Consider the following 13,103-nt stretch of genomic DNA (forward strand, 5'->3'; position numbering starts at 1 on the left):
CAAGGATATTATGGTGAGCAATACTATTTCTTCTACCAGAAAAGTACGGGGAAGCCTGAGGTTATTTATTCAAAATTGGAAAGGAATAACAAAGGATCCCTGGGTGCTGAAAACTGTTGCAGGTTTCAAAATCGACTTTTGGAAATACCTGTACAATTGATAAAATCCAGGGAATTGACTTTAGACAAAGAAAAGAGGAGTCTAATAGACTAGGAGGTGACCCAGATGTAGGAAGAAGGTGCTTTAATTCAGGTGAAAAAAGCACAGGAAAAAATAAGGAGATTTGTAAGTACTATTTTTTGGGTCTAAAAGAGACTAGGGTTGTTGATCGGTTATAAACCTGAGAGAACTAAACAAGTTCTTAGTCTACAGACATTTCAAAATGGAGGGGGACCATTTACAAGCCAAAGATTGGCTGGTAACACAAGACCTCAAAGACTCCTATTTCACAATACCCATGGACGAGGGCTGCCAGAAGTACCAACAGTTTGCATGGAGGGGCGTACTTTATCAATTCCTCTGCCTACCCTTCGGTCTATCCTCGGGCCCCATGGTGCTTCACCAAAGTATTTTACCCAGTAGTAAGTTTTATCTCCGAGAAAAGGGTGGTTCTCCTAATTATATATCTAGACGACATTCTCATTATGTCACAGGGCAGATCAGAACTTTTAAACCCCTATCATGGGCTACAGAACTCTTGGAGAATCTAGGTTTCATAGTAAATACGGAGAAGTCCGTCATGGTTCCAACACAGAAGATAGAATTTCTGGCCTTTCAATTGAATTCCATTCTATTCCAATTAGTCTTACCACACAAGAAAGTGTTAAAGATAAAGAAAGAGGTGAGAACGTTCTTAACCAGAGATTCAGTACTAGTGAGAGAATTCGCAAGAGTCTTGGGACTCCTATCATCTTCTATTCAAGCCATTTCCACAGGCTTCCTTCACTACAGAGGGCTCCAGAGACTGAAAGCATTAGGTCTAAGGAAAGGCCTGTGGCACAGAGATTCTATTACCCTATCTCAAGATCCTCGGGAAGACTTGCACGTTGGCTGAAGAATCTGGAGGCATGGAATGGCAAGGCCGTCTTAAGGAGTATCCCAGACTTTGTTCTAGAATCAGACGAGAGCAACCGGGGTTGGGGGAGGCAATCAGGAAACGGGATAAGGTGGTTCCTAGAGGAACAGTCACTTTTCATAAACTGTTTGGAAATGTTGGCTGGCCTGAATGCCCTTATGAGTTTCAAGACTTTCCTGCAAAATTCCATTACACACTTATTCACTTAGACAGTTTATCGGCTGTATCCTGTATAAATCAACTGGGGGTAAAAAAATCACAAATGGTTTTGACCTTAACTAAACAAATTTGGTATTTCTGCTGGGAACACCAGATAGTGCTAAGAGCAGAATTCATTCTAGGGCTTCATAAAACAAGGGCAGACTGGAACTCAAGGTTCCTCCAGAGAGTCCAGCGAATGGATGTTACATCCGGGTGTTTATGCCCAAATACAAGATCTATGGAAACCGATCTAAATAGATTTATTTGCAATCAGACTAACCTTACAAGTTCCAACATACTTCAGTTGGAGACTAGACACAAAGGCAACAGCTGTAGAGGCCTTCCTTCAATCACGGGGCAAGAACAAAGGTTATGCCTTTCCCCCTTTCTCCATGATTCAAATGGTTCTGTGGAAAGTGAGAATAGAGTGCAGCAGTATTATTCTAGTGACCACCTTCTGGAAGTCCCAAGTCTGGTTTCCCGGGGTGATGGAACTGGCCATGGATATCCCAAGCCTGGATCCGGTGTCCTTGGCCCTTTTACAAGGCCCAGACTGCAAGGAACGTCCTTTGGCACTAGAAGGGAAAATGAACCTTCTTGTTTAGAAGATATGTGGAGATTAAATAGATAGTCAATCTTTCATCAGAAGCTAAAAGCCTTTTGGATGAATCATTGGGCCCAGGAACAAGAAAAAGACAAACTGGTGTGGAGTAAGTGGTGCATGGAAAGGAATTTGGATCCCATGGGAGCCCCTGTACAACTCGTAGCCAAAATCTTATCGAGTCTTTTTGAATCCGAACTTTCCTATATATTGATAAACTGGTATAGATCCGCTATTTCCTCTGGTCATGCCTTAGTTAATAATTAGGTGATTGGGAGTAATGCATTCATTAAAAGGGTAATGAAAGATGTGAGACTAAAAAGACCACCAAAGACATGCTACGAATCCATGTGGAACTAGATTTTTAAACTATTTAGTTCTTGGCTAAACAACGCCTATATCTCCCTTAAACAAATTTCTATGAAGCTAGCTACCTTACTTTGTGTGATATCTTTTAAAAGAGTATCTGACATCAAAGCTCTAGAGATATCCAACAGATTCTATTCGAGTGAGAGTGTACACTTCGATGTCTGGAAAAGAACCAAGACCATGTCTGATCTGTTTTTTACCCTTTCTTTCATGATAGCCAAAAAGTATGTGTGGTAAGATGTGTGAAAGAATATGAAAGTAAGATTTTAGAATTCAGAGAGCATGGAGTTGACCAACGCCTTTTGTCTTATGTGAAACCTCAAACCAGTTTCCACGGCTACACTAGCCAGATGGATACGTATGATTGAGTGAGGAGGGCGTCGACCGTTCAAGGTTTAGAGCTCATTCTTCTAGAGGAGCAATGTCTAGTAAGGTCTTTTGGTCAGGTGGCTCTTTACCAGAGATTCTCAAAACAGCTGATTAGTCAAAGGCAAATAAGTTTGTAATAATGTAATGTAGCTTTAAGGGGCTCTAAACATGCATAGTAGTAGCCTCCGGTCTTGTAATGAAATGGTGATTATCCAATTGATATGCATAGAGAATCTTGATTTCATTAAAGACAACGGGGGCTAACATTATCCCACCCTCTTCTCCCTTGAGGACTGGTATACATATATATGTTAACATTGACCTTAAATTACAAATTTAAAACTTAAATAAATTGTCTTAACGAAACGTTTCAAATTTCAAATTATGTTGGAGACATTTACTTTGTGACTTTTTTCCCCTTTTTGTAGGATGATACTAGATTTCTGAAGATGGATTGTCGTCGTCTTATGTTAGCAGCTAAAAGAGGACTATGACATCGTGCACCAGATACTTGTATTCTTTCATGAACATTCTCATCTTTGTAATGTGTTAACGTTCTTTAAAGTGTGCAGTTGGAAGCGGCAATAAAAGCCTTTGCATAATGTTAGCCTCCGTTGTCTTTAATGAAATCAAGATTCTCTCTGCATATTCATTGGAAAATTCACATTCTCCCCCAAATGTCTTGCAACCCACTGCATGCCCTATAATAAAAAAATAAAATTTGTCTTAGTTGATATGTAAAGCAGTCTTCAATGTGGCTGTGTTAACACCCTGAAGAAGGGAGGCGAGGATCAGGTGCTGCATAAGCAAATGTAAACTGGTTTATAGGTGCGTTTGAATTTACTGACAATTTGAATATGTAGGTTGCAGGTCCTGACAACCTACCAGCTGCCTTAAAAACAACCCAAATTGGTGGGCTAGGTTTGTTTCAAGAGTTTTTCTCTTAATCACTGAAACTGGTCAATTTCCAGACAGTTGGAAATGTGCAGTTATGAAGCCGATCCATAAGAAAAATGTTCCCACGGAGTCTAAAAATGACCAACTAATTAGCTGACAGGTGTGTGGGCCAAAATATATCCCAAAGCTATTCTTCTATATTTGAAAGACTGAATGGAAATCAATGACCAAATTCCAATTGAATAAGTTTTTTTTTTTTGGATAGGGGCATTCCACGATTGGTGACTAGCCTTTGGGCAATGGAGTAGAAAGGTCTAAAATCAGTAGAGCATTTATTTTGCTGTATTGAGTCTTGCTCTGCATATGACCTGGCAAATTCCACTATTCTGTGGCAAAAATTAAGGCCGATGAATATATCCAGCTTGTTGTTATGGTAACGCTTGAAGAGCTTCATAGAGAGGATTGCGCTATGATGGAGTTAGAAATGAATGACTCCTTATCAAGGAAAATACCAGTAGGCAAGGGTCTTCAGTAAGGATGCGCTTTATTTCCTAAGACTAAACCGTGGCATTTGAGGAAAAAAGAAGCCTTTTAGATGGTTTATCAATGCAAAGTGGAAACTGCACAGTGTGGCCTAAAAACACGAGCTATGGCAACAGTTGAGGCCTAAGAAAGTTTTTATAGGGAGTTTGGTGGATTCTCTCTGGAACCAGTGTGTATATCCTGTAAACTGGTGCCCCCCGCCCCCTTACTTTTATATGGGGCTGAAATACTACGCTTGGGTTGTGGATAAGGCTGGGAAAAGATCGAAGGAAAATGTCTAAAAAATGATTTTATGGCTCCAACAATGTGTAGAAACCAATATGAAGTCTTGGATTTATATGGCTATGAAGCTCAGTTTGTGCTTCTGGCAGTAGCAGCTATCTGCTCCAAGGTAGAAAATAAATACCAACTCTTTTCTCTAAGGAAATATTATATAGTGAACTGCAATGGGCAACAAAGTAAGGGTACAACTCACTAGAATTGCAGACAATTTTAATATTCTGGATTTTAAATTTGAGCCCCACCCGCCCCTTTAGTGTTTTATCGAAAAAGGGATGAAATTAAATTTAAGGGACTCTAGGTATAGTGACCCTTAATATCTGGTTACAAAGTGTTCTACCTATATAATTGTTTGAATCCTGGCAGCATTACTCCGTACAACCATATCTATGAGTGAAAGCTACCTAATCCTCAAATGCATTTGAATTTACTGACATTTTGAATTGGTTTGAACTTTTTATATGCATATAATGACACAGTGCATGGTTTATTAGCTGGGGATAGGCAGGGCAAGTGGGTTAAGGAGACAGAATTTAAATGTACTAATATTGTTTGTATATATTTGATCTCTGTTAAATTTTTAAACTCATTTTATTGAGCTATGGGAAAAGATCAAGAAATTATGCAAGTCAGCTGATTCATAATATTCCGTTTTGTTATGCTTCTTGCGTGGTGGGAAGGGTTTTAATAGTTGTTTTGGTTTAAGATCTTGCACGTATTGTATGTGGGTTTTAATATGTTTTAATGTTTTATTCCTGAATAGACTACTGTCTTCATAAACCTACATTCCACTAATACCGATATGTATGGTGGAAAAAATAGGTCTTCACGTTCTACTTACCTTCTGTTTCAAGCATGGATTCAAGAGTTTTGTGTGAAAGATTATGGGGTTATGTTTGAGAATCTGCCTCCAAAACAAATGAGCTCCTGCCAGCAGATGGACAGCCAGTTTTTGGTGGCCGACTTAAGGTATTTGATCAGTTAGGAGAAGAAGAGCACTCTGAGGTAGCAGGGCACCTGGGCTTGGAGTGCTTTGTGTGTCAGGCAGAGGGTATTGAATTGGAGAAGTTGTTTTGTTTGAATCCTTTCTAGAGATCTCTTGGCAGAAGTGTTCAGTATCTTACAGCGGAAGATAAGGCAATTTCTATGCGATATGCAGGTTGTTTTGGCAGGGAGTCCATTGCAGATGCCAGTGTTGTGATCAAACCTCCATGACTGCCATTACCAGTGTGAGCCTATGGAACAACAGTAGAAATATGCGGGTACCTAGCAGGAGGCAGAAGTAGTATAAAGCAAACTTAGTTGTAGCATTCACATCTAGCACAAAGAACTAGTTTGCATCAAAGGTGTATTTAAATATAAACTGCACCAAGGACATCAATAATGCATGTGTCTTTCAATTCCAATGGAATTCCCTTTTAGGATAACTATGCATTTATCCGGAGCAGATTACATACCTAAAATATGAATGATTGTTTTGCCAGAAAAATAACTAGCAGCTGTATTTTTTGTTCACAGTGTACACTCTGAAGGAAAGGTGCCTACAAGTTGTGCGAAGGCTTGTCAAACCTGAAGATTACAGCAAGTTGGAGATCGTTCGGTCATTATGTTTTGACCTGGAGGACCATCCGAGTATTGTGAAAGATCTCAGACGACTTGCTCGTGATTACAGGAATGAGATTATAGGAGAAAATACCACTTAATGAACAACATTGTCTGATCCTTATGGACCCTGCTACGAAGAATGTATGTCATGTTACTTCCCACTGATAACTGGGAGAGCCATTGTTCTAAAGAAACTGGGATTCTTTTCTTTGATCTGAGAGATCAGGAAGAAGGAGGCGTTCGAGGAATTGTGGGGAAGAACTAATGAGAAAAGACTTTATAGTCAAAGATGGAATCAAAAACTGAGCTTTTCGATATATACCCTTAGAAGCATTGGTAACTGCAATGCATTTTTAGGAACCCTTTTTCATCATAGACATTTAATGTCTGTTTACTGTCCAGGTCTACATTGCATTATATCAGTGTTTGCACTAGGCCAGGAACTGCCGGCAATGCATCAAAAGTTCACTTCAGTCTGAAGTACAATTCCCAATCTCATGATGCTATAGAATAAAATTAAGCTTTTTTTTTTATTTGATGGGGAGTAATAGGAATTCATGTATGGTCTGCTCTGGAATCACAACTTTGTATGTTTACAACTGTACGAAGGCATTTGGAAAAGTGGGCTGTGTATGACCACAAAAAGGCCTTTTGTTATGTGACAGACCCAAATATTGATTTATAACGTATTACTGAACTGCAATTTGGGTTTGCAACTAAATACCAAATTTGTATGTGGAATTGGCTTGTTTAGGCCATCTGTTTCAGATACCGATATGGAATGGGATGTACTAATGTTTTGCAACTGAAATCCGGTTTCAAAACAATAATACTTTTTCAAGTACACAAAAGCAGGTCACAGAGGGATCCCTTCCCCTTTGTGAATGTTGACAGACACGTTTTTAAAAGTAGGCAGTGGTCCCATGGACCACTGCCCATTCTTAAAAATGGTATTCTTTTCATTACTTTCTTTTTATTGTAGTCCATTTTCCTAAAAGGAAGATAGAATGTGTTTAAAAAAAAATGATTACTTCATTTAAAAGCAAACACATATACCTTTTGCTCTGCTGATCCTAGCAGGCCACCATCACTGTCATGGCTGTAAATCATAGTGGTTCACAATTTGCAACCTGCCTCATCAATAGTCATGAGATCGAATTGTTACCCATTACGATTCGGAATTTTGGAAACTGAACTATTGGTGTATAGGTCGATTCGCAAAGTACCACACTGGTCTAAATTGCAACCACTGTTTTGAAACCAGTGTTATCTGACTCAAAGTACCTTCATTGCTTTATACATGGATAGCTTGAATTTGCCAACCTTGGACTATAGCATAATGCCACTGAGTCAAGAACATGCAGCCTGACTTGCAATATTCATTTTTTTGTACACAAATACATTACTTGGTGAATACGTTTGTGACATTGTCTTGAATTGTGAAAAGAAGCAGTCCCACATCAAAATTATGTTTAGAACTTCACTTGGATTGGTGTCTGTACAACCTGTATGTTTCTTGGTCATTAATTTGTTTTACAGGGTAGGGGGAGTGGTAGAGAATCGTATTGAACATATCAAATGGTGCACCTTTCTGGGTTGAAATGAAGAATGTTGCTTCTCTCTGTCTATTACATTTTTAAGCACTTTGACTTTTTCTAAAACTTGCCCAACATCCTCTAGGGTGGTTACTAAGTGTCACTTTATCACCTATAGCCTTACGGGTATATTATATGCCCACAAACGTATATGAGCCTTCTGTTTGTGGTTAAACCCACAGGTAAACTACTTATAGTACTCTTTTTAAAGGCTCTCATGTCAGAGTAGATAAGATAAGATAATCTTGACCTCAAAAAGAAAGAAAATATGAAGAAGATAAATTAAAATGAGGAACTGATCACATAATATTGTACTGCAATAAAGGACCAACATGGAAAGCCCTCAAATTGATGCAATGTAATGCAACCTTTGTCAATTTGTGAACTCAAAACTATGTCTGTATAATTTTTTTTTTTTTTTTTTAGCTGTGCCCCAGAATCCTTAAAATGTACCACCTGGAAGAAGCTGTAGGCCACTAGTAAGGATTTATAATGTTCAGTGTATATTTTGCCATCAACCTGCAAATGTTCATGCCTATTGTCTATCAGATATTTTGCTGGATGTTCTATGCCAAGGCAGGAGAGCTTGAGAATGCGCTTTTGAGAATCAGTTGTTGCTTGCCTTTAAAATAAGGCTTTCTGAACTATCACTGATGCTTTTATCTTCCCATCGTTCAGTTGTTAACCTTCAGTGCGCCCAGTGCTTTGATGTCAGAGCAGTGAATAGCTATGATTCTATAGCTGTGTTTAGCTATTAGCATCCTACTGAAGCTTTACATATTAATATATGCTCGTATTGTGACAGTGTTTGTCAAGGTTGTAGAACTGTTTGATGCTGTATTTTCTATGTTTGGCTAACAATTGAGGGCTCTTTATTTTATATACATTTGGGACATTTGCTTGTTACCACAGGAGCCTTATTCAATTGCTTACAGCAAACAACAAATTGTGACTTGTGTGTGGATCATGTTTTCAAAGAATTGCCTAATTGCTTACAGCAGAAGACTAATTGTGGCTTGTTTGCGTTTTACGTTCTCAATTAATTTTCCATTCCTTCTCCAGCTACTTACCATCATGCTTGCTGTGATGTTTTGTTGAAGATATAAAAACATTTGTGGCTTCATGAAATGCCTATTTTTGGTGGTGGTGCTTTGATTAGTAGAAATAGATGTATTTTGAGCCTCTGGTTTTAAAACCAGGAAAGACTCTTCTCCTCCAGGGATGCACCTTTGGAAACCTCTTTTAAGACTGACTTTGTATGTCCTAAAACAGAAGAATGTGGTGCGAGTCCTCACCTAGGACACTGGTAAGCAGACCGAGCATGGTATTGTGGGATGGCCAATAGGCATAGGTAGCAGAGGAACACTCTAAGATTCCAGACTTCATCTACCCGTGTGCCATTAGATCTTGGTAGGCTTGTGTTCCTGACTCTAGAGAGGGATGCTTAGTGGTTTCAAACACTTCATTGATACAAAATACTATGGCAATGCTTGGGATAGCCACCAGTTTGTGTTGAAGAAAACAAAACACAATCACCTCAGCTGTGTCCCTTCTGGGGCAGATTATTGCTACTAGGGAAGCCAATGCACAAGAAACGAGTGAGGGCCTCAGAAAGCACGAAAGAAGACGGAAGCTAAGAAATGGTGCTGAAGGGCTCGATAGTTCAGGGATGCTTAAAATCCTTTTCACTGTTGTTGCTAAATGGCTTAAGCACGCAGGGGAATTAGGGTTACCCTGGCACCTAGTGGATACAGGTTGCACGCAGCAGGAGCAACAGACAGGGCTGGCCAGTGGGGCAGGTGCCCCTGGGTGGGTAGGTGCCCTAGGTACGCACAAGACAGGTGGGGGAACGGGGTCCCCCATAGCTGCATGGGGAAGTGCAGACCGGGTGAGCATCCCAGCAAGATCTTGCCAAGCCCCAGAGACATGTGAGACCATCACCGCGCCCTGCATCAATGACAACGGAGACTACTGGGTTGGCAAGACTCATTCCTTTAGCGGCAAAGGAAAGGATATGGAGGAAAGAATTCATTGACATTGTCTCATTATTAGAGATACAGCTGGACAGTTTAGACCTGGCCTTATGTGATAAAAAATAGGAAGCTAGGAGGGAAAGGAGGAGAGAGAGGAAAGAAAGGAATTTTGATAACTAGTTAGATGCATTCAGGATTATGGCCTGCATTATTGTTGAGAAATTTCCACACACTGCAGCGGACATTTGGCTATATCAAGCCAACATACACGTGGCACATAGACAATTCCCTGGGGAGGCATGGCTGGAATATGGTAAAGGTTTCAGACACACCCCAAAATATATCAGAAAGAAGAGGATGTTTCTGGTTTCATCCACAAAATGTTGGTAGCAAAGGAGGTTAGGACATGGCCAGGGAAAAACGAGCAGCCCCTTCGGGGGCTATTCTTACGAGGGGAAGGGCAAGCCATTTCATAGACCAAAAACACACAGCGGCTGGAAACCGCCACCCACAAGCGTACAGGCGCCCATCTGTTGGAAGTACAAATCCAACGAGGGAAGTCTGGATGTTCCTGCAACTGAGGCTCGCTCAACCCTCAAGAATGTGAGTTTGGTTGAGGAACCTACTGTTTTCTCTGCTGCCAATGGTACCCCCATGCCAACTCTTGGAATGCAGCCAGTGTGTTACCACACACCGCTGACCTGGCAGGACCCACAAAAAGGAAGTCATCCAGGTAGTGCAGCTTTCCTCACAGCAAAGACCACTCAGGAAGGTGCTAAACTGCTCAAAGTACACGCATATTTGTTGGCTAGCCTCCTAAGCTGGTTTGCGTTGATGGGGAACTCTGCTAACCGGCAATTGCTCCCTTCTTTCTGTCCCCCCACACCCCCCAACTCAGTGCTAGAGTTTCCTCTTTCTTTTCCCCTAATTGCTTGTTGCGTCTGCACCCTGATGCTGGGTGTCCCCCCGCAATGGAACATATGTGTTGGAATTTGCAAGAGGCCCGCACGTGACTGATGTCCTGTTGTTATCCCGAGGTACAGTTACTTCGATCTCTTGTTGCTGAAACTGAAGTGTAACTGGTGGGAGTGTCAGGACATGGTTTTTCTTCCTAAGTGCATGGAGGACAAAACTGATTGGCTCAATAAAAGTTACAAAAAACAAGGTTCCATGTGGTTGTAGCCCTTTCTATTTGTGTACATTTTGCTCTGTGTTGCTCTGATTTCATTTGATCAATGGTTTGTAGCCAGCAAAGCTTTAAATCTGCAAAGAGCAAGTGAATCACCACCCAGATGTGGCTTGGGGAGGACCACGTAAACAATAGATCACTTTGTAGACAAATTTGCGGTTGCTAACATGTCAATTTGTGCAACATGCCAAAAAGAAATATTTTAACTTAGATACAAAGTATCTGCTCTATTAGAAGCAGATAGCACTTACAATGCAACTGTGATGTGCCATAAGAGCATTCCCACATAATATGGAAGAAGGTGCCTTTCTGGCCACATTTTCGGCGCCAGTCTTCATCTGCTGGTCTATCCATTTTTAGGTCTCGCTGAGCCAGCACATGCGCTGCTCTGCGATACATTTTGTAAGCGGCTTTTGAGAGTGCCGCCGCAGGCTTTTGGTGGCCTCAAGCTTGCGTGCATGCGCGCAGCCGCCATGCGATTGTGGTCACTTTCACTTTCGCGGCCATGTCACTATCTCAGCCGTGCGGCCAATGCTTGTTCCTATACTGGTGAGGACCCGGCAGCTGCCACAATAATAACGTTTTACAAAGCTATGACAAAACAAAACACGATTTGGCAAAGCCAAAAGGCTGGAAAACAATGTCAAATCAATTTTTTTTTTAGGATTCTTGTTTTAGGATTTGTTCCTGTTCTTTCTGTTTTTTCAACTTCTGAGGTATGTATGCCAGAACAGTTTTGTTAGCTTTATGTTTCTGTTTTGCTGTCTGGGTGTTATTGCCAAACAATTCTGATTGTGTGGCAAAGCTCCATGCCCGCAGATGATGATGCTTTTTTTGTTTATTGTCATCACTTTTGTACTCATGGTTCAATGATAGTTGTTACACGTCATACTCCATGTGTTGCTGTGTAAAAATAGCAATCAGTAATTTATGATTCACTATCAAGCTGTGCTTACCCGTTCCTCGTCCTGTTCTGTCTGCGTGTTGTGTGCTGCTGCCATTGCAGTCTTTTACTGACTTCTCTGCCTTCAGGTGATGCTTTACAAAATTTAGTAGAGGGCTTGTGCAGTCCATGTCTGTTGATGGTCTGAACACCTCATAAAAACAGTCCCGTCACTCAGGTCTTGCCATGCGTGCTTAAGTCTTGGCCAGAACTCTCTCTGCAACTTGACTGAGGTCAAAGAGCGCCTTTTCTGAAGTGTTCATCTGACATGCGCGCGCCAGAGATTTTTCAAATAGAGCAACGTCATTCTGTCGCTCCGACAGCCTAATGTGCTGCTTTTCTGGGCACAGACCCAGAGGTGCAGATAAGAAGGCAGTACAAGTATTTGTTTTCTGAAGCTTATAGACTGTAATTTAAATGTGATCGTTTTATTCCAAGGGTTATCACTTATCACCCCCAGTTTGAGGAGTGCTCGCGCTTTCATGGAGGGCACCCATCGGCCGTCACTCTTTAGGCTTGTTTTAAAAAAAAAAAATTTACTACGTGTCTCAGCCCGGAGACATACGCATTACGAGCAATATACCAATTACCAAATAAATATACACATTTTCGTTTTACATCAAACTTGTGACACACAAATATCAAGCGCACTTTAGTTATTTAGAACTACCAAATTCAGGTCACCGTTGGTAATCAAACGCGGTCCAACAAAGGTCCTAGTTTCAGTTTGGGCAGAGCGCATACCACGGATGCCTTTTTATTACCTGGCCAACTGATTCCCTACCCGTCCCGCATGCGGGCATACAGCGACTGATTATACCTGTTATGAAATCCGTCTGGTGAAATCGAATGAGGATCTTGCTCAGTGCTTGAAATGGAAAATTAGAAGTGCAGGTACCCTTTACCAAAATACCTACTCGTTTCTGAGAAGTGCCGGTACTCTCCAATTAAAAGTATTAAATCTCTCTTGAGAAGCGCAGGCACTCTCCCTCTTAAAATAAATAAGCATTGGCATAGCCAATAGGTCTCTAGTTGTGGTTCTGGCAAAGTAGGACCTGTGCAGTATTTTCAGCTGAACCAAGCGAAAACCAGCTTTGATTTCTACTTCCTTTGGGGGGGTTAGGGGCAGGGCCTGAGGCCACCCCTCATCCTCCATTCCACTCAGATCCACTTATCCCGCAACTGTACAAGGGTGTCCTGGGTGTTATTAATCAGGTTGTAATATGTGAGGGATGTTGCCTTACATAACAGGTGTGAGGGTAACAGCAGAGGGGCTCTGAAGATTTGAGTTCTGAGAAGTAGAGTACAGGGCACCCAAGTAACCCCCCGGATGTAAGGCTAATCGTCCGTACGAAGCGCAAGCTCATCTGCTGGAAGGTTTACCCACTGGTTGATAGGCACGAGTTGAGCTGCCCAATAGTGCTTTTGGATGTCCGGTAGTGCTATCCCACCATCGTACCAGCT

At 41.2% G+C, this 13,103-nt stretch overlaps 1 protein-coding gene across 1 annotated transcript in view; it reads left to right on the forward strand.

The window, feature by feature from the left end:
• Nucleotides 1-8,662, forward strand: part of VHL (von Hippel-Lindau tumor suppressor) — a 31,310-nt gene extending 22,648 nt beyond the window's left edge. Inside the window, exon 3 of the mRNA XM_078661680.1 lies at nt 5,853-8,662. Coding sequence (XP_078517806.1) covers nt 5,853-6,037 — 185 coding nt within the window. The 3' untranslated portion in view covers nt 6,038-8,662. The remainder of the gene's footprint in view (nt 1-5,852) is intronic.
• The last annotated feature ends 4,441 nt before the right edge of the window (nt 8,663-13,103 follow it).

This window comes from Lissotriton helveticus, chromosome 9, assembly GCF_964261635.1.
Source record: "Lissotriton helveticus chromosome 9, aLisHel1.1, whole genome shotgun sequence".
NCBI lineage: Eukaryota > Metazoa > Chordata > Amphibia > Caudata > Salamandridae > Lissotriton > Lissotriton helveticus.